This window comes from Orbicella franksi, chromosome 9 (assembly GCF_964199315.1).
Source record: "Orbicella franksi chromosome 9, jaOrbFran1.1, whole genome shotgun sequence".
NCBI lineage: Eukaryota > Metazoa > Cnidaria > Anthozoa > Scleractinia > Merulinidae > Orbicella > Orbicella franksi.
The window spans coordinates 6,103,920-6,131,908 of NC_138153.1; the positions used below are offsets into that span (position 1 = coordinate 6,103,920).

General features: G+C 39.9%; 1 protein-coding gene across 11 annotated transcripts; it reads left to right on the top strand.

Moving 5' to 3' along the window:
* Window positions 1–27,831, top strand: LOC145496470 (uncharacterized). Of its 11 annotated transcripts, none has more exons than XM_081476145.1 (8): window positions 1–274; window positions 1,071–1,199; window positions 12,187–12,247; window positions 13,882–13,942; window positions 19,941–19,996; window positions 23,715–23,810; window positions 24,313–25,521; window positions 26,054–27,829. In XM_081476145.1, the coding sequence occupies exons 6-8, from the start codon at window positions 23,717–23,719 to the stop codon at window positions 26,206–26,208; spliced, it is 1,458 nt and encodes a 485-aa protein (XP_081332271.1). In that variant the 5' UTR covers window positions 1–274; window positions 1,071–1,199; window positions 12,187–12,247; window positions 13,882–13,942; window positions 19,941–19,996; window positions 23,715–23,716; the 3' UTR covers window positions 26,209–27,829. The 11 variants fall into 11 exon arrangements, with proteins under 11 accessions (XP_081332271.1, XP_081332267.1, XP_081332268.1 ...); XM_081476140.1 differs by lacking the exons at window positions 1–274; window positions 1,071–1,199 and adding exons at window positions 1,227–3,479; window positions 3,597–3,666; XM_081476141.1 differs by having other exon boundaries at window positions 1–1,199.
* Window positions 27,832–27,989: the final 158 nt, after the last annotated feature.

Consider the following 27,989-nt stretch of genomic DNA (forward strand, 5'->3'; position numbering starts at 1 on the left):
GATATTTTCTCCGGAGAGAAAAAAAAAATAGAATAGTCGAGGATTTGAAGAATACTTTACGTAGTCAGTTCTCTTTTTCATTTCCTGTCGACCTAATTAATGCAAAGCGTGACTTACTGCACACTCGGTAAGGGCAAGTTCAACCTGTATGGTCACGTGAAAGTAACTCCTCTTTCACATGCACGGTAGCTGGACCCGGAGAAGCATTGAACAACAATTCGCTACGGTCAACCACTACCGCCCGTGGCCGCGTGGCAAATTGAGGCTTAGAAAGGTAGGATTAACTCCGTAACTGAATAATTTGCTATTGCCGCGGCAGTTGTCTCGAAAAGGAAAAGTCAGGCCTTTTAAAATAATTTTTTGTGAAGACGTGATCAAAGAATATGTTGATTTAGCTCACTTACGCGTAACTTTGCCTCAGGCGCGGCAGAAGACATCCATGTCTTTATCGATCAGCTTTTTTCCCCATCATGGTTTCCATGCGATTATTAGCCATTTTCTAGGGGTGAATTTGCCACCCTCAGTGTTTCAATATTAACTCAGTTCGATTTTATTTTCCTCTATTATCGGTGCTTGTCGCCAGAAAATGTCATTGTGATAGCCCAATCGGCCGCCTAACTTAACGCAGTTGCTGCGGCTCTTGGGAGGCACCTGAAAACAATTCGACCTTGTGTTTCAACTGATCACGATTCAACGGATAAATATATTTTACAGTGGAAAGCTTACGTTAGCGAAGATCTGACAATTGGACGCTCGGAAACCTTTTTTGCGTACATTGTTTTTGTATTCATTCAAAGTTGTTTGTTTAGAAAACTTCAGGGTCTTAAGCCCCCGGCGGAAACTGAGATCGCGACCTGTCACGTGCACGTGAATGGCACAATAAACACGATATGCTAACCAAGCACAAACAACAAAGAATTGTTTCAGCGTCAAATTCTAGACTTTCCTCGGGACTTTTAAAAACTGGATGAGGTTTTATTGTTGTCAGATTGTCTTAATATGTCAGAACACAATTTCAAGAGGACATAGCATGCATTTTGACATGTGACTTCATTTCAATACAATTTCAGTCGTCGGATCGGCCTTCGTAAGAAGCTGACATGCGTTCATTAAAGATTGCAAGTATCCAACGTATGTGACCTGTGCACCATCCGGAACACTCCAAAACAGGAAAGAGAATTACGGCCATCGCCATTTCTGTGAGTTCTTTGAAATGATTCTATCCGGACATATACTGATTCATCTCAAAATGTATTATTTTGTTTTCATTTAAGCGATTCTATTGTAATTAAATTGCTGTGTTATTGTCGAGACTCCGAAAACAAAGCTTTTCTTGATAGTCACAATCACGTGATAGAGACAACATACGTGGCAGATAGCAGTGGTGCAAGTTAGCTCTTATAAATAGTTAGCAAGAAAGCGAAAGGCACGCAGGGTAGATATCTCTAAAATTGCGGAGTAAATAATGAAATATGCTGTTGATATGTTTTATTTTAGTAGCGTTTTCCAGACCTAAATGTTGTAGCCAACGAGGCGGGAAATTAACGGCATCACTGACTGCGGAACGCTTGTGGCACGGTTTCAAGGAGGTTAACTCGTGGACCAAAAATTTGAATTGATTCCTCTAATCAAAACAAGAAAATTCCGTAATGTCTGCATTATGGCGTTGCGCTGCTTCCGCTCCTGTGTGTCCTACCTGCTGAAACGAGCCAAAATAAACTGCAGTAGAACTCCGAAAGTAACGGCCCCCGTTACTTTCGGATTTAGCAGGCAAAAGGTGTCGCTACTTTCGGGTAGCCGTTACTTATCGGGTAGCTGTTACTTACAGGTAGCCATAACTTTCGGATGGTTAAAAAACGTTTTCTTAGACTGCAAAACAGTCGTATTTTTTGCGAACGCGAGCGACGGTCAATATTCGAACGAAAGGTCTGGAGCGAGTGTAAAAACGGCGAGGGAGAATGGCGAGAGACGGGCGTGTGAGGCTCGCGCGCTTCACACGCGAGGATCGCGCCTTCCGAAAACGTCCGAAAACGACTGTTTTGCAGTCTATTTTTACAGTGACAGTCGTTTGAGACAAAGCTGACGTGTAACAAAAGAAATTAAACGTTCCGTTTATGTATGTTACTAACTACCCACATAGACAAAGCAGCCGTATAAACAAGAAAAAGGCCCGAAACCGGTTGGTACTGAGGGCAAATCGAAAGTATAATGGTCGAGTTATATCGCAATGCAACTGATTACCCTACAGTAAATCATTTGACTCTGCAACTTGACAAATACAGTTATAAATCATAATTTGAAGAAAAATTCAGTCAACCTCGAAATAAAATACTTGATAGCTCTACAAGTCAGTGTTCAGTCCCGCAGTCAGGCTGTTCCATCCGCATGACCCACGGTTGAGAACAGAGACTTTCTCTTTTAGTGACTTTTTCAAAGGGCCGCTACTTTCGGGTGGGCCGCTATTTTCGGGGGAACCGTTACTTTCGGGGTTCAATACGAAGGGAAAAAAATTAACGTTGCTTTCGGAGAGCCCGTTTATTTCGGAATTCTACGAATGGAACTAAATGCTTCAAGCAATGTCCCCCTCTCACATCATGCAAAAGTGGCAAAAAAAAAAAAGAAAGAAAGAAAGAAAGAAAGAAAAAAGATGGGGGAGGGGCGATTTTTTGTCACTTTCGAGCTTTAAGTCTTTGGTTGCCTTTTAAGTTTTCGTTCACCTCTCAGGGGCTTTGGAAGCTATACACAAGCTATAACATGCAATCAGTCAGTATGTGCTTAGTGCCGGAACGTCGTGCTGAGCTAAGGTCGTGACATCTGCTAACTCGGCACATATTGAACATATGGTGCACATATTGTACAGCTGAACATAGAACAGCTCTGATTAATCAGTTAGTTTCCGATTAATTTTTTTTCTCTGTCAATGAAGCACTTAGCTAGCACTTTTTATCAGTTTATTACTCATTTGCTTGCAGACCTGTTACTTCCGCGTTTTTACGTTTTCCTTCCCGTTCCTAGTTTGGAATCGATTAAAACTTAGCGTGTGCGTTAAACATGTTGTAGCGTGTAACGGTCATGTGATCTCAAGTTATACAGACGTATGCAAAGTGAACAACTTTCAAAAATAATCGATTTACCCATAAGACTATAATCTTTCATAGTCTCTTGATTCGGCCTAGGAAAACATAGTTTCACAACTGAGAACTTCAATGCTTAAAAAGTTTGAACGTTTCTTTTTAATTTTACTTTTGATGTAATTAACTCAAATCATGCTCAGGTGTAAATTACAGCTCTTTACTTCGTCACATGACACGATTCCACGCCTCTTTTGTTGCTTCTCGCGACTTATTGACTTCAAAACCAGTTACACGGAAGTTGAGAAATATTCAAACCACGGAAAGCCACTGAACTGGCTTTAGAACGAAATGCACGTAAAGCCTTAACGCTAACGCATTTGAAACAACGGTGAAGACTTTGTACAGGTAATAACTCGATCATCACGGTTATTTCCTTGTTTCGGAGACATTTGGGTTGCAGTTATCTAGCATTTTCCGCGTTCCCGAAATAGTCTGGTGACGTACTGCTCGTTCTTCGACTAGATCACTTGAAGCGCCTACATCCTGTTATCCGCTGACTTGCCCTTCAGGCTGGTGAAGAAAGTTTTTACAGGTATTTTCTTCTGTGTCCAGCTAGTATTAAATTAGGGGAATACTGTCAGAAGATTTAAGCATACTTATGTGTACTGGTTGCTTGTATAACTTCATTAGAGTCTTTGTCTACTGACTTCCTTATGATTGAGCCTGTGGTAAGTGAGGCGGATACATCGCTACGCACGTAAAAACCGCTCATAATTAACGTTGAGTATGGGCATCACAGTGAAGCAACATTAAGCGAGATGTTCTTGAAACAAGAGAAAACCATTGTTTTGAAACAATGTTTATTCAAAAGTATTCCACCGGCACTTCTTAAATAGCGAGGCGCGCGAGTAATGTTATAACTCATAGTCAGACAAACAAAATGGAATGGTGGAAGATTTAAAGCTTTTTCAAGCACGTAAAAAAGTGTTCCTAAAGCAACATTTACAACGAAAATTTGGCGTTCATTTTCCTCCTGTTTCTCTCAGAACACGCTTATGTTGTCTGACTCTCGCGGGGTTCCAATAATTCGCGTTCTATTTTTAGACTTCGCACGCTTCCGTATTGACATGAAAACATCGTGTGACTGATGTGCCGTCTTATTGCAAGCCTCCGATACGAAATGCTTATTGATAATCATGACCACAAATTCTAGGACTTGACGAGCTATGCACCTTATGAAACCTTTTACATCTTATAATAGTCTATACTGAAAAATCTCAAGCAGTATGTTTAGGTCTCAGCTCTTGTTTGTATGCAATCATTGTGGAACGACTTCCTTCGACTTCCTCGTGCGTTGTGGTTTGACCTTTAACAGAGAATGACTGTTCCTTTCAGTCTGAAAGATCGATTCTTTACCAGTAGTAGATCTCGAGATCCTACTAAGACGAAAGGTTATCTTAGTACTTGTTCAACTTCGTGCTTGAAATCTAATTTTTGACTTCTACAGGATACAAAGAAAATGTCGTGTCACGTTCCTTCTTTAGGCGTCCTGGTCTATTTTCGTCTCAATAAAAATATTCAGTTTCACAAGGGTCATTACCTTAGGGTCATTAAACTGAAGGAATGACCATTTGCCAGAATTCCACGATAGCTTTTTTTACTAAAGAAATTTTTAAGTGAATTTTAGTTAGTAAGGGAAAGAAAATTCAAGGACTTCAGATTGTTAGGCCACGCCTAAATAATAAATGTTTTTCTTGATTCACCCATTCAATGCCTTTAGTTTGTCGACACTCTACTAAATTGCATCACGTATACTTCCTACAAGCTCTAGTTTCGTTTTTAGCGAATTAATTTTATGTCTGTTAACGAAGTCTGACCCGTGACTAATAAGAGAACAGTTTGGTGTTTGGGCTAAATTTAATGACTACGTAACTCTACTGGACTTTGAGCTTGAACGAGTAAGGCCACCGCATCTTAATGACTTATGAGCATTTCATCTTTTCCATATGCCAACTAAGCAAATTTTTCAGCTGAATTTTCTGAAGCGTTTTCTGCGTATATTATGCCTAAGGCGAACAGTGGAGTTTATTTTTTTTCCTGTTTAACCCATCAACTCAATAAGGTGACAGCATCCCTCTAACTGATTCAGTTAACCTGGTTAGAGAAACCATTCAGTCCTTTGTATCACGTGGAATTTTCCGCGTGAAATACGCAGGCCGTGTAGCGTAATGCGCTTAAAATTGTCCGTACTCAGGAGGGAGGGGGTGTCACAGTGATATGTGTATCCCCGTGATATGTGTATCCCCGCACACATATCACTAGTGATATGTGTATCCCCTCCAAAATGGCGACCAGTGATATGTGTATCCCCCACCCCCCTCCCCTCTACTTTAAAAAGCAATCTCGTCGTCCGGTCGCTTACTGGACGAACGACTAACCCAAACAGGCTTCAGTAAAACACAAATCTTAATTTTTGTAGTTGAAAAAGTTTACGTATCTGCTGCTGGAATTGTGTTCTTGATCCTAACTGGTTTTCTGCGAGCAGGATATAATGAATTTAAAGTTGAACACCAAATGGATCTAGATATATTTCAATTTGAGTTTCACGGCACCGGATTTCTAGGACGATATTAATTGCGCGGTGCATTCTCACCCCTCGAGTAACGCATATTCTCCACTGTTCATCGCCTTGTTTGCATCTGAATTATTCGTGGAGTGAAACACATATCACGGCTTCGACCCGATCGCCATAAAATGATTAGTGGCACTCGTGTATCCCCTGCACCCGCTTTTCAGTTCGACTTTTTGTAAGATATGTTAAGTCTCAAGCTGTATACATTGCTATACTGCGAATATTGTTAGCACGTTTCACAATATTCGACGTTTATTCTTCGGCAGTTAGCCTACATTACGGCTGTCTTCAGGGGATACACATATCACTGCGCCATGTAATAATTAGTGATATGTGTATCCCCTGCATGCGGTCGGCGACGGTGTACAACCGAGGTCAGTGAAACTTCAGAAATCCCAAGCTACGAATAAATGCCTGGTGTGAATATTTCTAGCAAGCCAGTTTTGACAATGCAAATGTTATGGGCATTTTTCTTCTTGGGTAGAAAGCCAATATAACAGCTGTGTCCATGGGGATACATATATCACTAGTTCATGAAATAATCAGTGATATGTGTATCCCTTATTATCCCGTGCACGCGTGCACGCGTTTTTAGTGGAATTATCGAGTTTCAAACTTCAGTGAACCCAAGCCGTGTAAAAACGTCGGGTGCTAATATTGCCTGCAGTTTTGACAAGGTTGATGCGCTATATTATAACAGTTGTGTTTCTGGGGATACACATATCACTGCGCCATGAAATAATTAGTGATATGTGTATCCCCTGCACGCGATTTCAGTTTAGATATTTAGACATTCGAGTTGCAAACTCCGCAAACCTCAACCTGGGTATAAACGTCGTAGCGAGTAAGCAGCCAGCACGTTTCGGCAATAACTGGCCATTTTCTTCGATCAGGTAGATAGCCAATCTAACGGCTGTGTTTAGGGGATACACACTGAGATCACTGCGCCATGAAATAATTAGTGATATGCGTATCCGCTGTTCGAAGTTTTAGTCAGATATACAATCGAGTCGGTTGGAACTCAACCAAACTCAAGAAATCCTAATCTGCTCCGTTGGCCGCGAATTCATTTCTGGTTTCTTCTACTCTTTACAGCGCTCGTCGGAACCTCGCAACCGAGTCGCCATTTTGTTCGTTGAATGTCCAGGCGCGTATCAGTGTTTTGTGTATCCCCACGGGGGATACACATATCACTAGTGATATGTGTGCGGGGATACACATATCACGGGGATACACATATCACTGTGACAGGGGCGTCTCTAAGCAAAACATTGGATGAAATTCAAAATGGCGCCCAATGGGTAAAGTGCAAAAGGTTGATAAAAATGCAGAATTTCGCTCCGATATTCTACCCCATTTGCTTAGGTTCGTTAATATGTGGTTTATATGACATTAAGGAATCTTTATTTGGTACTTTTCGTTGGCTAAAATATTTAACAGGCAGATAATTTGATCGAGAAATTTCTGTTTTGAAGCCAATTTGTCGAGCAAAACTGTTAGCTGATTGACCTTTCGAGGGCCACTGCATAACGAAGCAGAGCCCTTTTGACACAAGAATAGGAGGTTCAACAGAGGGTATGCTTGGCTTCTTGTATGTGGAATTTCAGTTCTTCAGTGCTCGTGGTTCGTCTCATCAATCCCTTCAAAGTGCAAAGACTGGCTGTGTGGGAAGAACAGCCATGTTTCAGTTAGCCAGATTAGGTAAGTTTTCTGCCTTATTTCACCTTTGTCGTACTACAGTTTACATTTAGGGCAATATCCGTAATTTGGTTAATATTTATGGTTTGATTAGTAATTCGGTTCTATTTTATTTTGTTTTATTTGAGAAAAGAGAAGTTTTGATTTTCTTATATGCTAGGTCTGCTACAAATATTATACATAGTTGTGTTACATGAAAAACTCAGCCTAGTTCCTGGCCGGCGGCCTAATTGTGACTAGCTTTTCCCAGATTTTAGTTTGGAATTCGATATTTGAAGAATTAGTGAATGCTGTTAATCCAATAGATCCATCAGAATCTATCGATTTGTAAGGTCATGATCAGCCAATAGTCCCCTTTTGTTCATCTAAAAAATTGTGTCCCACTGAAAACAGGTTATGAAAGACACTTCGGGTTTTTTTTGCAGGGAATGTCACTGGAAGGAACATATCATAATGCACAAATTCCCTTCCAGAATGCCACCACACTGGGCAGCACTTAGGGATTCTGATGGACATTTTCCCCTTGATGGCTAATGTCCCACCACCCCCCCCCCCTGCCCCTGGATGATCAACTGGCATGGAGTTTTTAACTCAGCTTAGTTTAGATTTTTTTAAAATTTCTTTATCACCTGTCAAGACATACGTATGAGAGCTACATATTTTTTTCATGTTCAATCATGCTGTCAAATTTACAAGTTCTTTCTTCATTTTTGCACCCCCTTAAGCACTTTTCCACACCTCGTTATTAAACTCCCATTGATTATGACAGCCGAAGACATTTCCTTTAAAGGAACAGAGTCATACAAAAGCTTGCCACAGCTTGATTGCCAGTATAAGTCAATTGACAAGTTTAATTTGGAATTAATTTGAGATCCCAAATCTACGATAGTTTCACTAAATTGGTGTGAAGTTAAAAAATGTGACTTTTCTGTTACATCAGCAACTAAAATAGATGCCACCAACCTTATTGACTTTAATACCATACTGAAGAAAAAGCTAGGGTGGTGAAATTCAACCATTTTTACACAAGGATAACTAAAAATTTAGCTATGAAGACACAAAACAGTGCAAAAGAGGGGAAATTCTCTGGAGCTAACATCAAGATTTTCAGAGCTGACTGCTATCACACAAACCACAAATAAAACCACTAACAATGGATCAGGCAGGGCATGTATGGCCATATATGGTCAGAATGAGAGCATAGCTGCTAAGCACACTGGACGAGAATGAAGCTTATGGACCTCCGGAGTCTGAGGAAGACATGTTGATTCAGTCAATCATTCATTCCTTTATTTGGTAATGCAGGTTTTATGAAAAGTAGCCTTCATTCAGTGTCCGCTCTGTGGATATTATCCATTCCAAGAAGATAGGAACAGATAATGTCCAAGGACAAATATCGAGCATATTTTTAAAGTCAAATGGAAGCTATTGTGTTTATTGTACTTCAAATATTTTTGGCAATGTGCAGAATCTGCTTGAAGATTTGAAAATAGTGGAGTACCACTCCACTGGAGAATATTTTACAGTTGTAGCTTGAGCATTTAGTGATGCAATTAGACAAAGACATGCAAGCGACAATATTTGATGGATTAAATGGTACATATAGTCACAATTGAAACTATAGGCTGATATGGACCTGTGAAGAGCAGGAGATGATTATAAGAGCAGAATAAATAAAAAAAGCTAATAGGCATGAAACTTTTTTAAATATAAAAAATTAATAAGAATAGATGTCTGATTGTCTTTACAGCATTTCTGCACTCTAACACTTAGCATTTGCTGTCATTTATTTTGAGTGCTATGCTGCAATATCTATTTAGTGACATTTAGTGGAGGGTTGTTTTTTTTAGTTGGAATATAATGAGAACTTATAGGGATGAAAAGACTCCAATGCAGCCTTGAAATTCTTGGAGGCTTAAGAAATAGGAGCCATTACAACATGGCAATGTAGGACAGTTGCAGCATCATTAACCTGTTCCATGCTCTCGGTCTCTTTCTCTACAAAAACCCGCTTGTTGCTCGGCCACTTTTTTCGATTGTGCCCACTGACCAAGAACCTGGAACAGGCTACAGCATCATCCAAGATGTGGCATTGTTCAGGAATAAGCCAAGTTATCAGGTTATGACAAAAGATAAATAAATCATACAGCAAAATTGATTTCACCATAACTGTAATTATTATATTTAAATGCTATATATTTTTACACCAAAATTGTAAGTGGCAAGAAGAAAACCAAAAACAGCTTACTCAGGCTAACTCTAATTTGAACTTTGTTGTAAGTATGAAATCACAACACTGAACACCGCAACTGCAGTGGACAGCAATAAGTCAACAGTTGCAACGAGACAGGAAAAAAAAGCCAACAAACCTTCACAACGAAAGCCAACAAATAAAGCTGCTGTACGATTAAAGCCAACAAATATCACCATACAGCGGACAAAATTAAAACACAAAAGGCAAACGGAGTTAAAACACAAAGAATTGAATTCAAAGGCCTGATAACTACCACCAAAAGTTCTCCAAAACATGCAAAAACCGATCACAACGCAGGGAAATTTTGGTGGAAATCAAGAAATAAACAACATCTCAACACTCAAACGGATTGATGAGAGGAACGGCTGATTCAATCAACACAGAGATATACGCAGATTAAACGTATACTATCAACGCATAAAACGTCCTATTAACAAGACTATTGGTAAGACATTTAAGAGAGAAAACGCGAACGTTTTACGTTGACCTCTCTCATCCCGTTTTCAAGATGGCGGTCCCGCCACTTACCCGTAACGAAATTCAACAAGGATACACGATAACGCGCGTACAAAACTAAAACAAATAATGCACACAGACAAAAAGCAACAATAAAATGTACACACCTATACTTAGCGAACAAAAGCGATATTAGGCCTGTTTTTTGGTCTTTCTTAACCTCTGTTGTCCTTCTTCAATGGCGTAATCTGAACAAGCTACTCGAAGCGCTCACTCGTTGCTATGTGACGTCACACTGGTAGCAATGAGTCGGCACGAATCAATACCGAAACACAATAGAGTCACCCCCTCCCTCCTGGTCCGTACTCTATTTTTATCGGTCGCGCTCTCTCTTGTTCTTGTCCAGAGTATGCCGTACCGTATGGTTTTCGGTGATGAAAGACTGCAACTGGTAAGGACATTTCCAACCAATCCAACGTTCAGACTCGAACGAAAAACAAGCGAAAAAGAGCAACACCTCTGAAAATAGTTGTCATGGTTGACAGTTTCCAAACGAATCTTCCGGAAAAGTACTGTTCCATTTGAAGATCGACCAAAACTTACATATTGTTTGGTTAAAATAGTGAGCTTCCCATATTTCGTGATCACGGTTGTCTCACAAAATGCACAGAGAAAAGGCCGTCCGCAATCAAACACTGGGTTTTTCCGTTCTCGTTGGCCATAATCAATCTAAACCACTAGCTTCGTGTCTTGTCTTTTTCCTGTAGCGAGTAGCCTGAAAAATGGATTATGAACCCAACTTTCGTATTCCTTCCGACGAAGACAAAACAAAGCAGTCAGGTTTCTTTCCTCCGAAGGCGTTTTCATTATACAGACACGAGTGTTTTACTGGAAAATACACCACTCGTAAAATTCATACGAAACAAAATACGGGACTCGTGTGGCGTATTTTCCATATCCTCACTAGTGAAGATATATCGATGATTTCACTGATATCAAGTGTCTCTTAAGTTGTACTTAAAATTCGTTGGTGTATGATCGAAACATCTTCGGGTGTTCCTCGAAAGTCCTCGGCAATCTTCGGAAATCTTCGTTAATCTTCGGAAAATTTCGAAAAATGTTCGACAACGTTCGTGTGACCTTCGGACAAATTTTAGAGGATTTTCGGAAATCTTCGGAAAGTGGTCGGAAATCTTCGGAAAATCGTCAAAAACGCCGTCATCAGTATGTCTACATAAGATAATAGAAAAAAGATTACCCGTTAGCTTGAAGATATGAATTTTATGTTCTCGTGGCAAGAACAATATCTTACTCGTTCGCTTTGGTCACTCGTGAGATATTGTTCTTGCCACTTGAACATAAAATTCATATCTCGCTACCGTGTAATATCCTCCGTGTATTTTTTTCACGTGACGTCAGCGTCACGAAATCAGACGTAAACTCTGGAGAGCGTTACTTCAATAGCCATTCTCACATCCGTTTATGACATGTACAAGTGAAGGACAGGCTCGTCAAGCAATCTTCCTCCCCCACGAAGGAAGGAAGAAGATTGCATGACGAGCCCAAAGGGCGTCCGCGTGGGACAACGGCTTAACGCGAAAATATGTTTGAATATTTGTCCGCAAATTGATCGGTTCCGAGAAGCGAACAGTTTTAATTCTTGGTCATGGGCTCCTGCCAAGGACAAATTTCCAAGCATATTATTTTTTAAGGCAAACGGGGGGCTATTGTGTTTATTATCCTTCAAATGTTTTTCGCAACACGCGAGATTTGAAAACCGGGGAACATCACTCCGATATTCATTTACGTGACGCGTTTAGACCAATCACTAGCTTGAACTGTCCGTCATCATCTCTCGCCCACGGCCGGGGGACTAGGGACGTTAGGCTGAGGGCGTGAGATGACGAACATTTCAGGCTAACCAATCACGTGCAAGCGGGAATGTTTGATAGATTATCAAAGACATGTAAGTGTGCAACGTGCCTTCGATATCTATTATTATCATCACTTACTGGTGACTGCGAGGCGTAGGTAAATAATGCTGACGCAGAATTCTGTTCTATTTCACATAGGTACCCGTTCAGTTACCGAGTCATAAGAAAGATTTTCTGCCGTGTTTTGAAGCTCAACAAGGTAGGCACTTAATTCTGTAAATTTAGTGTAATGTAAGTTTCATGTTCGAAAAAGAATACATACGACTGGGTGACTAATCATGGGAGCTGCCGTGTACGAAACCGCGTTCAGATATGCTCCTTGGTTTACATATAACAGAAATGCATCTCGATTCCAGTTCATGCGATTTTTTTTTTTCAGGATTTTCAGGGGTCAGTTAAGTTTGCCTTTTTTCAGGGTAACTATCTTGATACGAAATTCTTTATTTCTGTTTTGACTTATATATATAGCTTTAATTTGACGGTGAACCCACCCCCAGAGGGTATAACACTCTGTACATAAGCTATTCTGATCGATTCTTTGCCAGTAGTATTTTCGAGATCCTACTAAGCCAGGTTATCTTAGTACTTGTTCAACTTCCTGCTTGAAATCTAATTTTTGACTTCTACAAGCAAGAAAGGAAAATGTCGTGTCACGTTCCTTTCGATGGTGTTTCTTCTTTAGACGTCCGCGTCCTGGGATATTTTCGTCTCAATAAAAATATCTTTCACAAGGGTCATTACCTTATTAAACTGGAGGAATTTTAAAACCTTGTGGATCAGTTGTCGAACACCATTTGCCAGAATTCTACGGTTTGACTTTTTTTTCTACTATAGAAAATTCAGTTTCCGAAAAATTTAGTAAGTTTTAGTAAATAAAAAAAAATTCAAACACATCAAACTTTTAGTTCAGGCATACATAACAAATGTATTTCTTGATTCATCCATGTTTTGTCGACACTGCATTGATTTGCATCACGTTTACTTCTTACCAGCTCTAGTTTCATTTTATGTCTGTTAGCGAAGTCTGACTCGTGACTAATAAGCGCATACACCGGAACAGTTTGGGCTTTTGACCAATTACGCTGCGCTACGCAACTGTACTAGACTTTGAGCTTGAGCGAGTGATGTCACCGCGCATCTTAATGGCATATTAGCATTTCATGATTTTTTCTTTATGCTAACTAAGCAAATTTTTCAGCTGAATTTTCTAAAGCGTTTCCTGCGTAAATTATGCCTAACGCGAACAGTGGAGTTTATTTTTTTTCTTTTTAACCCATCAAATAAGGTGACAGCATTCCTCTAACTAGTAATTCAGTTAGCCTGACTAGAGAAACCATTCAGTCCTTTGTTTCGCGCAGAATTTCCGCGTGAAATACGCAGGCCATGCAGCGTGATGCGTTAAAAATTGTCCGTACTCTATTTTTATTTGTCGCGCTCTCTGATAAAGGTTATTCTTGCCCGTTTTCCGTTCTCGTTGGCCATAATCAATCTAAACCACTAGCTTCGTGTCTTGTCTTTTTCCCGTAGCGAGTAGCCTGAAAAATGTATTATGAACCCAACTTTCGTATTCTTGCCGACGAAGACAAAACAAAGCAGTCGTTTGTATTTTTTCACGTCACGTCAGCGTCACGTCAGCGTCACGGACATTAGGTTGAGGGCGGGAGATGATGGACATTTCAGGCTAACCAATCACGTGCAAGCGAGAATGTTTGATAGACTACAAACACATGTAAGTGTGCACGGGCCTTCGATATCTATTATTATCACACTTACTGGTGACTGCAAAGCGTAGATAAATTATGCTGACGCAGAATTCTGTCCTATTTCACATAGGTACCCGTTCAATTACTGAGGCGTAAGAAAGATTTCCTGCCGTGTTTTGAAGTTCAACAAGGTAGGCACTTAATACCGTAAATTTAATGTAAACGTAAGTTTCAAGTTCGAAAAAGAATACATACGAATTGCTGACTAATCATGGGGTCCATGTGCCGTGAGCGTAACTGTTACGGCTCCTTGGTTTGTATATAACAGAAATGCATTTCGATTCCAGTTCATGCGATTTTTCTCTCATGGTTTTCAGGGGTCAGTTAACTGTTGCCTGTTTTTAGGGTAACTCTCTTGATACGAAATTCTTTATTTCTGTTTTGGCTTTAATTTGACGGTGAACCCGCTTCCCCCCCCCCCCTCCCCCAGAGGCTATAACACTCCGTACATAAGCTATTTCACTGTCGCCTCAAAGGGTACTACGGTATCGTCGTTTTAGCTGTTTGGGATCGTTTTGGAAATAAAGATTTTATCAGTTCGGTCTAAAATTGTTTACGGAAGCTGATATGAATCAGAACTTGATACATACGTAATGCTATTATAAACTACCCCATACACGTTCACTGTATTTACGCATTTCATCAGCCTTTAGGCGAGAAAAGGGAAGTAACCAAATATGAAATTGACACGATAAAGAGCAGTTACCAGCACATTAAACAATTCAATTTTAATATCTGCAAACAATTACGGAAAATTACCTTTACCGGCTTATCCCCTACAAAAAATCCATGATGGAGTATCCCCGAGGAGGGGGGAGAGGGGCGCTATAGTCAGCTGTTCAGTGCTGAAACGCAAACGGATCCGTACGCTGTGGTAAGAAAAAATACATATATTAGCCACCATAGCTTATCAATTCGTTTATCAGATTTAGATGTAAAATTATTTAAATTTTTTACAGGCTGCCAGTCTTGAATCCCAAGTCTCGATAGACGACGTACTTTCAAGTAAACGTCTGTAGGAGTTGCTTATGAGTATTACTTTTACGAATTACTACGGCACGCAACAATTAAACTGCCCGCAATGCTCAGCGCTGAAAGACCCTGAAACCCAATGTGACGCGAAGCAGATCACTTGTTGTAAAAAAAGTGTTTACATAAGCATCAACCGTATTTGCCCGTTTAATTGAACAAGAACATACTGTCTTGATTTGAAATAACATTTGCTTCACTGCCAGTAATACTAAGTTTTGTGAATTGCTGAGGTCCAGCAATAGTTGTGAATGTTGAGACAACCAGCGAAATAGCTGCTGATTGTTCCTGAGTAAAATCCTCCCAATAATATAATTTACGTGTGCGGGTTTTCCTGTTTACATTTCACCCATTTTGCAGTTCTTAATTAATTTGAAATCCCGCCGGCCAAAGAAGTTCAGATCACAGTTTCAAGTCGATAAGAAGATATTATTTCACGCTGTTTGTAAAACTGAGCTGATCGTGCTACATCTGAGTGAGTTGTTTTCAGAAAATTGTTTGCCGTCTTCCTCGTGTAATTTATTCCATTTTCCTTGCTTTGGTTAAAATATTTTGTCTAAACACAAACGCCTACGTAGTGGTCCCAATCACGTGGTTGAAACAGCACGCATTTGACCAGAAATTTACGCACGTTGTTTAATCTTATTACTGTTCAGAATCCGAGAAAAAAATATATTTAATCCTGACCGTACCTGTAACTTAGTGATGAACCAAACGCAGCGGGCAAGAATCATCAATTAAACAAAAACAACAATCAGGGATAATTTCCGTTTAGACGGTCACTGAACTACATACCAAGACGATTTCCGGTCACCAAACAAACTTAGCAGGTGCAAACGGATATTGCTGTTTAAATTTCCAATCGATGATATTCGTTTAAACGTGGACATACAGTGTAATTATTACTTATTATTGTGCAGATTACTACGAGTTCGTGTCGATCGTAGAAACCATGAAGGCAACTGTCAAGTAAGGTCAGGATTTACAGTCTGTTGATCTGAATTATGCTTACGTCATGGCACTTCCGCATCGTTTCTCATACTACAAAGACTGGTGGCTTTTGTCTGAGAGATTTTTGTTAGAAACCTCAGGGAACCTTAATGCCGCAATTACAAGTTTAAGAAACGTAATGAACTGGGAAAGAAATGTCGCTTTTAGTTTAACTGATGTTCCTACAGTATCCGTTGCCCGCTTTTAACGTGTAACAAACAATCCTGACATACACAAAGCCAGAGGCCACGTTCTTCAGACTTCCGTTTTCACATCGCAATCAAGATATACAGCCTGTTAAAAATGTAATTTTCAGTGGCATGATCAGGAAACCAGAGAGATTATTTTTGAGCGCTCCCTTAAGAGGTTCGCTGTTCCCGTTTACGCGTAGCAGTCAACACGAGTGTGAATCAGTGTTCGCCGTGCCGATTACTCCCTGCTGAATGTCAAGGTTAGTTTGCTCTCCCCTGACTCAAGTTTTTTTTTTCTGTCTTATTATTCGATTGTTTTTGTGCCGGTGTAGGCCACTTAAAATGCTCCTAATATGTGTTCACCATTCTATAGTTCTTAACTTAGAATCCAGCCAAAGAAGTAGGGGTGGTGAATGGTAACAGATGGTAAATGCGAGACTTTGCGAGGAGGCGAGACTAGCGACCGAGTCTTCAAGTGTCTTTCAAATGCGGGAGCGAGACGTTCGGACTTAAACTCGTTCAGAGGTAATTTATAAAAGCAAACAAAGAAATCCGGACTTCAATCGAGATTTTCTTAGCCTGGCAAAAAATCGAGACTTTCAGACCGAGTTCTATGAAAAAATCAAGGCTTTAAGACTGACGCACGCTAATGCCAAAAGAAAAACAAAACTGCGAGACCCGTGAAATTCTGAAATTGGACGAAGATTTTGCCAGACTCATGGTTTTTGAAGGACCATTCGTCACCCCTTGAAGTTAAGGTCAAATTTTCAAGAAGAGAAGAAGATAGTTTTATTTCATCTGTTTGTAATACTAAGCTGAGCTGAGCTGAGCTGTGAGTCGTTTTAAGAAAATTGTTTGTCATTTTCTTCGCGCAATTAATTCCATTTTCCTCGCTTTGGTAAAAATATGATGTTTTTGCGTTGGTGTTTTAAAAAAGCGCAATCGCCCACGTAAAAAAATTCGTATCCGGCGTCACATGACGTAACAGCTCCCCCTGTCGATCGGTCCCAATCACGTGGTGGAGACAACACTTGTCTGACCAGAATTTTACAGACTTTGTCACAGTTATCACTTCTTTTCAGAATCCGACAACAAATTATATATACAAATATATCAAAGAACACGGAGCATTTGATATAGTCTCACGCAAGTGGGCTGAAACAGACTTAACCTTTTCGTTCCCACGCGTAACTCAAAGGAATTCAAAATATAACAAAGTTGATAATTGTCGGAAATGATGGCTACAGAACGCCGAGTTATGAGGAGCCAGCTTCCGGTGGTAAAAAAAAAACTTCCTTAATTAATTATAGCTAGCTGCAAAACGGATATTACTGTTTTCCGATTGTTGGTTTGCCAGAAACGTGGAGAATTCAATGATTATTCAGATTACCACGAGCTCAGTTTGATCGCAGAAACCAAGCAGTTAGCAGTTTAGGCCGGGATTTACACTCTGTTGATCTTTTAAACTGCTTGCAGCATCCCTTGTTGACATTCTGCTGACGTCATAGCATTTCTGTTTCCGCAAGGACTTCTGTTTGAAAGTAGTTTGCAAGTTTAATAAATATCATAGATATTACTAGAGGCCAGTCAAGTTCATACCAAATTTTCACCTGTCAGCATTGTCTTTGATTGTGACGCACTCCTGAATTGCACAATCCACTTTCTCCATTTTTCCATTTTGTCACATCTTAACCATTTAGTTGGCAAACTCCGACTGTAATCTATCTTTCCAAGCTCTCACTGAGAATTTCACTCAACCACTGTTTCCGTTTATAGATCTCAAGTCAACACGAGTTTGAATTGTTCGCTGCCCAATGGTGGATAATCACCTTCACGTATATTGAACAGAAGATTAAGAACATCACTTACTGTACCACGGGGACATCCCGGGGGGGGGGGGGCGGGAACATGTACATGTACATCGAGTACGTGCCATCTCCAGGCTTAAAATAACCACTGAAAGAGGTATTCAGACGAATGTATTATATTTCAACAGTCATGTGATAGAACTGGCGGGTCTTTGAATGTTATCATTTGATAATAATACAACTAAACACCTTATTTAACGCTTCTGGGATGAACCATTACATTTTTGAGAGGGGGGGGTGGCTAGGGCAAAGCTTTTCATTTTTCAGCAAAGATAAAGATGTTCGACACCTCGCATGGCGCAATGGTGTCAGTAGATTCTGAATGATAAACGACATAAACTTGATATACACGGGCACAATTTAAATAGCATTATTGTTTCACCGCCAAATTCTAGAGTTTTCTAAACTTTAAAAGGCTTTATTTAGACAGGATATCAAGATATAAAAAACCAGCAGGAAAACATTAATTGCGTGTTTCCGTTTCTCTATGTCGTCAGGGACGTTTCCTGATTAAAGAGGCTAGGTCACGCAATTTTAGGCAATTTCAGCACTGATCAAACGGTCATAGAATTAACTAAAATATCACAATAACGGCTCAAAGTTATAGAAGATCTCAAACAAAACACAGGAAAGCCAAGAATTGACATGGATGGACAAAACTGGAGGGGATTAAAATGGATTGCATTTGGGTAAATTTGAAAAACGTCAGCCCACCTTTTTTCAAATTTGTATCTGTTTATATCAAAATGTCATTTACACAGCTGGAAAATCATTCTCAGTTGTTATGTGGCCGTGATTTTGCAAATGAAAGACTCTTGCTCTGCCAATTTGACGTTTAGAGCTCATAATTAACAAAATTAAACAAAATTACCTAAAATAGCGTGACCTAGTCCCTTTAAGGTCTCATGAGAAATTAATTCTTATACCAATATCCAGGCATCTTGACTAAACAAGCCTTAACGGATTTTTTATAAATTTTTGTTTATTTTACATCAGTTCCGTTCTACAAGTGCGTACGGTGTTTTTCTTCCTTCCAAAATTTTGTTAAGCCGCACCAAACTTCAAAAGCGCCGTCGTCCTACCTCGGAGCAGGACAAATTTTTGTCAAGGGTCAAAACTGTCAGATTTTACAATTTGCAGGTGTTAATCCGACTGAAAGCGTCAACCAAGGAGATTTGATCTCGCTTTTTAGAGTCTGTACATTCAGCAGAAGCCCGCCAAAATATTTCATTTTTGCGCGGCAATCGAGCTGTGAAGATAGAAAACGACGAAGACTTAACGACAATTATTCTTAACTAAAGATGTTCAGAAAAAATCTCCACTAGCATAATAAAAGCAGCAACTGCCATTGAGCAAACTGAATGGCTTGAAGGACGAAAAAAAAAAAAGAATACAAGCAATACAACGCCGAGGCAACATTATCTCTCGAGAACCCGAGGGAAGGTGTTAGATTTCAACGTGATTGACACTTGTAGTTTTCAAATAATTTTTGTGTTTTCAAGTGCGTTCGCAATTAAAATTTGGTGGAGGTAAAATTTGTCGAGATTTTTGGCAGAGCCAACAAATCTTGTCAACCTTGTGCGTACGGTACCTAAGATAGCTTACAGGAAATTTTTCTTTTTCATCATCTAGCGCCCTCATGCTCGCTCGGGTAGCCAATCATAGAGCACGGCTTGCCCGCCCAGGGAGCTACAATGGCCATATAATAATGGACTGTAACGAACGTTTTCCTGAAAGCCAGAAATGTGGATAAAGAAAAAATGCCTTCCCAAGTTGGACAGTATAACTAAACGTTTGTTTTCTGTTTCCTCGTTACGGTTTGTTAGAAACGTAGACAATGCAGTGAAGGATATGTTTTATGCTTGTGGTAAGAACAGCCACGCTTGATAGCCTTGTCATGCCAATACATGACAAACGGAAACGAGGTTGGACATCATAGCACATCCGTTTTTAAATAAGCGTGGTTTCCTTTCCGCCGTTCCTGTCACACCTTGACCAATCGGATAAGGCTTTCAGTATGATTGACAGAAAACAACTGTTCCCTTTTACAGAGCGCCTAGTCAACACTCTTAGTGAGGGTCTTGTCGTCGTTCTACGGGACTACAAGGTTAGTTTTATATAGCGAACCGTCCTTTTTCTCTGTCTCTCTAAATGTAGGTGGGTCGTACTGATTTCACGACGTTGCTGGAATTTCTTCTAAATGATTTACGCGTATTGTTTCAATTGTTTTGTTGTCAAACTCTCTTCTAGTGATGGCGGTTCGGTAATCCGGGGGTAAGTTAGTCGCATCGGGGGCACAAATTTTAATTTCTTACAATGGTTCTAGTGATTTCGCCGCATTTTAGTGGAACATTTGTTGTTCTCACATTAATATCGGACATGTTTGCGTACATGTGGCCACGCAGCGCGTTCTGTTGACAACAAATTCATCTCAAAGCTGTAAACTTAGAGTTTGAAGCAAAGTGTGCAAAACATATTTAATTAATGCAACAGTCACGTGATATGAGTGTGATCCCTCATAAAGTCAAAAATCACTTGTATGTTAGAGACTTTACCACGAGTCCCCTACTATACGAAGAACCATTTACCTGCCGTAAAGGCTTCCTTTATTGTTTTTGTTTTTGTAAACGAACTATCTCGGCTTTAATAATTGTCCAGTTTGTCGGTGTGATTGACATCGACTCATTTCTGGTGATGCAATACTTACTTCCGATTTGTATAATTATTCATAAACACACGAACGCTTATTTTGTTACGGCGAAAATATCAAGTCTTATTGTCAGACTGGTTAGTCCTGAGGACGGGGCATATCAAATGAAATAAGACTGAAGTTACCTTCAGTACCGTCACTCGGCAAAGTTTCACTCACGTTTGCGTTTTTCCAGGTTGGAAAATATACAAATAAACAAACTATCTCGCAGTCGGCTTTAATAATTGTCCAGTTTGTCGGTGTGATTGACATCGACTCATTTCTGGTGATGCAATACTTACTTCCGATTTGTATAATTATTCATAATTCACGAGAACTTATTACGTTACGGCGAAAATATCAAGTCTTATTATATCAGACTGTTAGCCGACAGGACGGGGTATATCAAATGAAAATTGGATTGAAGTGACTTTCAGTACCGTCACTTGGCAAAGTTTCACTCACGTTTGCGTTTTTCACGGTTGGAAAATATTACAAATACAAGTATATTGACTACCGTACATAGACTGGAAACACTGGTCACGTTATTTGAACTGGCGTCACATTCGTGGTTATATTCATAGTATATTTATAGCAGAGGTCATTAGTATTCAAAATCAGGAGCACGACAAAATCAAGAAATAAAAGCCCTTAGACTCCCCACGCTATAGTCAGTCAAAACAGATGAATGTTACGTTAGCTCATTTTGAAGCAGGAATGTTTGCCGCAGAAGAAATAGGTGTGTTGTTTCCGTTAAAGTGCACCTAAATCCAATTTTTTTTTTTTCGCTAAAACGAATTCACTTATTATTCGAATCATTTGGGCGCGATTGAATTGCTACGCGACCGCGTTTAGGGAGTCTGGGGCGGCGGGTCTACCAGGGCGGAAAAAGGTCTACCCTTCATGAGCGGAGAAACGTACTGCGCAGCTTTCTGCGCATCCCTAGCTCTACTTGCGGGCTCAGATAATAATGCAAGCTGTAATGGTTGGAAAGAGCGGCGGACTGTAATAAGGTGCGCCAGAATGTCGCTCGGTTGATTTATTTATACTTGGGCAAGCATGAGAGACTCTCTTGCTTATATATTCAGCTGTTTGCTTATGTGGATGCAATATGTAAAGTGGGTTTGTGGAAAAAGTGAAATTTCTTGTATACCACGGGGAAATAACGGGTTCGGAAACCTTCTTTAGGTTAATTTTGTCCGAAAAAAATTGAATCCCCACTAAAACAATTCACCATCTTCCCATTAGTGACGTGAAAATGTTGCTGCTTACCGGCAAAATTGGGAAAACATACAAAGTTCGTAACTTGTTTTTTACACGATCGACGACCCGGGCCTTGGCTGCTTATTACGTTTTTCTCCCTATTTGCTCGAGAAAATGGCACAAAACTAATCGTTCCAATATATTTTGGGACTATAACGTCCAAGTTTTGTTTCAAAATCATTTCATTTTCGTCACTGGATTCAGAGTTAAATTTCGATTCGTAAAACTCGGAAATAAACTTCGATCGAGCGCGTTCGACAACTGCGTTGAACTCACTGCTTAGAGCTTTGAGAGCAATTTGCAATATTTCAAGCGTCGACGGGAAAGACTTCTTCGCGGACGAGCTGCTTGTATATTAGAAGTGGAAAGCTAGATAGGAGGTGGAGGAGCAGGCAAACGAAAAGCAGGAAAGAAAACTCGAGAACTGCCTTGAGTCAGTTGGTAGCAATTTCGTCACCTAAACGCAAGATTACCACGCGTGCTTAGGGACGGACCTTAAGAAAAGTGATGGGGGAGGGAGGTGTGGGGAAAAAGCAAAAAAACAAAAATCATGCGAGGGAAGGTGACTGAAAAAAAAAATCGTGCAAAGGAGAAGTGAAGAAAAAAAAATCCTGCAGAGTGAATTGCACTCTCGGGTTTACAAATTGTACTCGCCTGAAGGGCACCTTGGCAGCCAGTTTATACCGCAGTTTTAATTTCTTGGTCCTGGTGTAATCCCCATTCACCTGGTTTTCTCTACAATTAGGAAAACGGACATTTTTCCCTTTCAAGGCTGATATATTTTGTGCGTAGCAATCTCATCATGGACGCTGCTAGCTAAACATCCTTGGATAAAAACCCTTACGGATAACCATGGCTTAAAAGTGATAAAAAAAAAAAATCATGTGCTATAAACAGCCATCCTGCTTGATTTGTTTGCAATTAAGGAAGAACATACCGTGTTTTGAAAGCCTCGACATATATATAGGAGTGATTTTACAACTGACATGTATAAATGACGATTGTGGAAACAGATGTGCACACCCATGGTGAACCGTAACACTTCCCCTAAGATGGCCGCTAAGATCAACGTTGGACAAACGTCGTAAAAGACAATCATGGAGGTGTTAACACAACTTATGCGTTTAGTATGGGCTGTTTCAATCTAATTTAGGTTTTTGACAAAGTAAATGACGCATTATCATTCACGTCTAACCGACACATTAAATTTGTCGGCTGAAAATCATCGTGGAAAACTCACCAAAAACGCTTCAATTTTGCAAAATTTTCTGGGGGGGTGTACCCCAGACCCCCTAGCAGAATAGGCCCTTTGATCCCATATCATGGTTACTGGACGGCCACTCACAGAATCCTAGCTAAAAACCTTGATTTACTGCATGCCAAGAATGAATTTCATGAAAAGAGGAAGGAATAAATAAAATTGTTGTTTCCCTGGACATCAAACAAAAAATACAACGCAACCCCATCAGTTGGGCAATAGCCGCTTTTAAATGTGTCTTAAGTCGTAAGTCCAAATAACCAATGTAAATTTTTCTCAAAGTTTGCAATGACATTCGTCAGATAAGCGAAAAGGATGCGTTCCCTAAGCGGTCCGAAGATAATGTTACGCGGTCATATTTTCAACACTATTGCACAAGATGTTTGTCGCACTGCTGATTTCCAAATCTGTTATTAAAACAAACATTTATTTTGGATTTTGCAAGTCTTGAATACACTTGTCAAATCAATTTAACCCGTTGGTTCATAGCGACAAAACACTTTCACAAATCACAAAACAAGTTACAAGAACTGGGACATGTACCAAGAATTTTATCTATAAATTAAGATAAGACCATAGCACTTGTGCACACTAATTGATATTTTTATATTTCAGTTATGTTACGTTACCATATCGCTGGAAACATACACGTGATCATGCTGCACAGAGGCCTTCTGGTGGTATTAATCTGTTTATCAGTGACAATTACAAGTAAGGAATGTTTGTCGGATCAATAAGAGAGAGTTTGATGTAGTTCCCGGCTATGCTTTATTAATGCCCTCTACAAAATCTTGTACGATAACTTAGCAGCAAATCTCTCGAGGGAAATCAAACAAACGATTCGAATCTCTTGACCTGGTGGCCACCCTGTAAAAAAAAGTATTGTATTAGTATAACTGACCTTCTCTTTCTTTGAAAATTCTATTTATACCTAATGGACAAACACAAATTTCACCGAAAACGCACATGAAATGGGCATAGACTTTTACAAATGTAACTTTTTATTTAAAAAAAACCATTATAAAAAGATAATGTAAAACAAGCGTAGGTTGGATTGAAACTACAAAAAAGCCAGATACAATCTGAACTCATCTATAATTATGCACACTATATATCTAAGTACTCATCATTTCGCCCGCACTTCACATGCATAAGTCATTTTTTGTGTGCGTTATCGATCATAAATATAATCCTCGACGTTTCATTTTGCTAGATGTCGCTGCCTCTTGTGATGCTGAGAGCATCACGATCAAGGATCCAGTGAGTGGATCAATCCAATGCCAGGAATGTCGAAAATGCCCTGCCGGTGAAGGGCTCTCCGTGAGCTGTGGAGACGTGATATCATCGAGCACCCCCATCGTTTGCAAACCATGCGTGCTTGGCGAGTCATACTCTTCAGCATACGAGGCTGGGGCCTGTAAAGATTGCGAGAACTGCGGCCCGTATCGCGAGACCATTAAAGCCTGCACATTGACTTCCAAAGCCGTGTGTGATAAGTGTAAGGTTGGCGCTTACGAAGAACCCATGCTGAGCATGTGCAAGCCGTGTTCCCCTTGCTGTAATGACGGGAATGATATAGTTGTGCCAGAGTGCCAGGTGCCTGGAGTACCAAAAAACATGCAGTGCACGTTTATGAAATCAGAGAAGTGCGGCAAACTGATCACCAAGGCGGACATCAGCACAACAGCTCTAGCTTTGCAGACAACCTGGCCTTCAACAGTACCAATTACCCACAACGATACAGAAGCACCCACCCAAGCAGGCGTGAAAACACCTAGTAAACAACGCGATTACCCGTCTGAAAGTTCGACCAGTGGTGCAACTAATGGTCCAGCTAAAGGTTCCTCGATAAATTGGGCAGTTGGAGTGGCTGCTGTCGGCGCATTGTTAATCCTGGTGGCAGTACCCGCAGCTGTTAAATATTTTAAAGCCAAGCGCAAGCAAGTCCGTACGAATGACGATATTGAGTTGCAACGAGTTCAGACGGACGACGAAGTTAACGGTAGAGATGAGGATGAAACAGATGAAGATAACCCAGAGGACGCCCTCTTGGAAAGCAACCAGGTACTGCCTTTACACGGCGCCGAGAAAGCGCGCGACAGTCACCTGTTAACAGGAACTCACGATGATACCAAGACGCAGCAAGTTCGGGGTGAAATTGATGAACCAAACCCAGAGGAGGCCCAGGTACCCTTCAGCGTCCAGGAAACTCCCAGCGACAGTCCCCTGCTGAAAGGGACTCAAGATGATACAGAGACTCAACAAGTAAAGACAAACGATGGAGGTGAGACAGATGTACCTAACCCAGTGGACGACCTATTGGAAGACACCCAAGAATCCACAGGCGTTGAGGAAACTCTCGACAGTCCCCTGCCTACAGGGTTTGAAGAGACGCAGGAACCAGGTCCCCACCGTGGCACAGGTAAACCTCAGGAGTGTCAGCTTATGTCTATCATTTTTGACACTTAAATGTTTTTTTTCTTTCAGTTTTAGAACAAACTGTGGATAAAACTTGACACGAGATTTACCATAGGAGGATGACGATTACTCATTTAATTTTTTTCCTCTCTTTTCCTTTTCCTTCCTTTTTTTTTCTCAAAGCTGGTGCACAAAACTTTTACAGTTATTTATCAATATAATATATTTAGATTATTCTTATGTGAAGTAAAATATTTATTGAGATAACAGAAGTGCGCGTTATTTCAAATTCACCATTTTATCGCAAAATGTTTCGTAAGACAGCGAGCTAGAAGAACGGGCTCGAGCTCGCTCTCACACATTCTAAGTCGACTTGTTAACAGGCAATGCACTGACAGACTTCCATGATCTGTTTTGGGTGAATAGACAGAAGCTTACTAATAAGCTTCTGGAATAGCCCATGCAACGTTTTTTGAACACATATTTCACATTTTGAAAATTTCAGAATTTATACTCTATTGTTTCTTTTGCTGTAGGTTTCAACACCATTCAGGAGCCCCGCCCTGGACCGTCATGTGAACACCACAGTTACACCAAGATCCAAAAGACCCGTACTGTGGAGGAAGTTACTGAAACTTGCGTCACCTGTACTACCCCTAATTGTCAACAAGGTTGTAGGTGTCAGCTGTAGGAAGACTCAAAACGGCTGGATAGTGTTGATAGGGATTATCTTGTGACCGAGGAACAATCTATGTTGCTACAAATAAGTATTTTTTGTAATTCCTAAAATTGCCTTGAAATCGAAACATAACTTGAAATAACAGTAAGCCAAGGTAACAAAACACCAAAAAGGTAGCAATGAACTGATAAGAAACAAGAATGCCAAAGAATGAAGAGTTTTCAACATGTGCATTGTATCACGTAATTCCTTTTAAAAATTTCTTTCATACGAATTTGGCGACGACTCTTAGAGAGCTAATATGATCACGACTTTCTTAGAACGAATATCATTATCGTCCTTGCTTATACTTATTGACCTCCACTTGGTCATCACAGGTTTTTTTGTAATAACATGGGTACCTGATTTTGGTTGAAGTGTAACATATACAATAGTCCATTTAGGGGGTTTCAGGTGTTGAAATGAGTAAGGGTCCGAGGCAATCGGCCAGAGAACCTACTTGGGCAAATCCCTTATCCGAACTACAGGCTACAGTTTGACAGTCCCTTGCTGAGTAATCAAACCTTTGAGCAGAAGCGAGGCCAGAGTTGACTTTACTATGATACAATCCTTACCACTTTTCAAATCTAAATTATCCTGCTTTTATGATTATGCTAATCAATTTCTTTTCTCCATCATTAAGAGGTCAACCCAACCCTCACTTTCATACAGAGGCTCGGTTACATCAGAGATTTCACTGAACTGTAGAATGGTCTGTTAAGGGAAAAATCTGTATGCTGTGTGTTTTAAAAGGTCAGCTAATTTTAGAATCCGCCATGCATGCAGCTACTAGATGTGTTTTGCAGTTGACAGTACTGTTGTTGTATTATCATAATTTGTTGATGGGGCCTTCTAAATATGGATAGGCTCAAACATCAAAAATTGCAACAATTCGAACATACCACGTAGGGTACGTATGTAACTCTTCCTCCAACGTTGGATAAATTATTTCATATTTATGTAGTGTGGTTTTAATATGAGGTAATTTAACAGATTTTTTTATTTTTATTTTTATCCTGGAGGATGGCAGAAAAATTTATTACAACGGCTAGATATCGAAGGCCAAAATTGAGTCGGTAAAAACAGTTTCGTCGCACTTGCTTTAAATAGCCAAGCGTAGTCAGGATTAATTGAATTAGTTAAAAAGGAAATACTGTGAAGTCAAAGAGAAATGTAGATGGTCAGAACCAGAAGTAATTGTGAAGAGTGGCATAAACCTAGACCCATAGTGCAATATAAAGCTTCGTAAGAGTCTTTAGCGCTGCAAATGAGACACCCGCAGTTTATTTTTATACAATATTTATAAAAACTCTGGGGTGTATGTTTATAAACTGATTTCATGATTAGTAGTTGTTCCAATGGTACTTTGTGGATGTCGATAATAGGTCAAAGAAAAGCTCTCTTAAATTTCGTGTAATGTGGTTGTAAAATATTTCAGAAGGTATCAAATTAATTAAGTGTAAAACGGACTTTGAGAAAGTCTGCTAAGGTAATTTTGTTGTGATAGTATTTTACGCTGTTTCGTTCAAAACGTTGTAAAGACCAATGTTGTAATCTTTTGCAGTAAGTCAAATTTTTTAATCACATTTTTGCTATTGCTACTAAATTTATATATCTTTTGCAAGTGTTTTGATGATTAAAGTTGCGTTAAAATAAATTGAAGTATTATTGAAGTGTAACTTTTGTAATTAGTTAGCCATATACATTCAAAATTTAGCTGTCTTTTCCCCTTGGGGGTCGGGAGGGGGGGGGAA

What these genes read in the sequence shown, in the direction of transcription:
- LOC145496470 (XM_081476141.1), top strand. Translation starts at nt 23,717, where the DNA reads ATGTTACGTTACCATATCGCTGGAAACATACACGTGATCATGCTGCAC. An exon ending in TTTATCAGTGACAATTACAA is followed by an intron (nt 23,811 to 24,312) that starts GTAAGGAATGTT and finishes TCATTTTGCTAG; the next exon opens with ATGTCGCTGCCTCTTGTGAT. An exon ending in AGGTCCCCACCGTGGCACAG is followed by an intron (nt 25,522 to 26,053) that starts GTAAACCTCAGG and finishes CTTTTGCTGTAG; the next exon opens with GTTTCAACACCATTCAGGAG.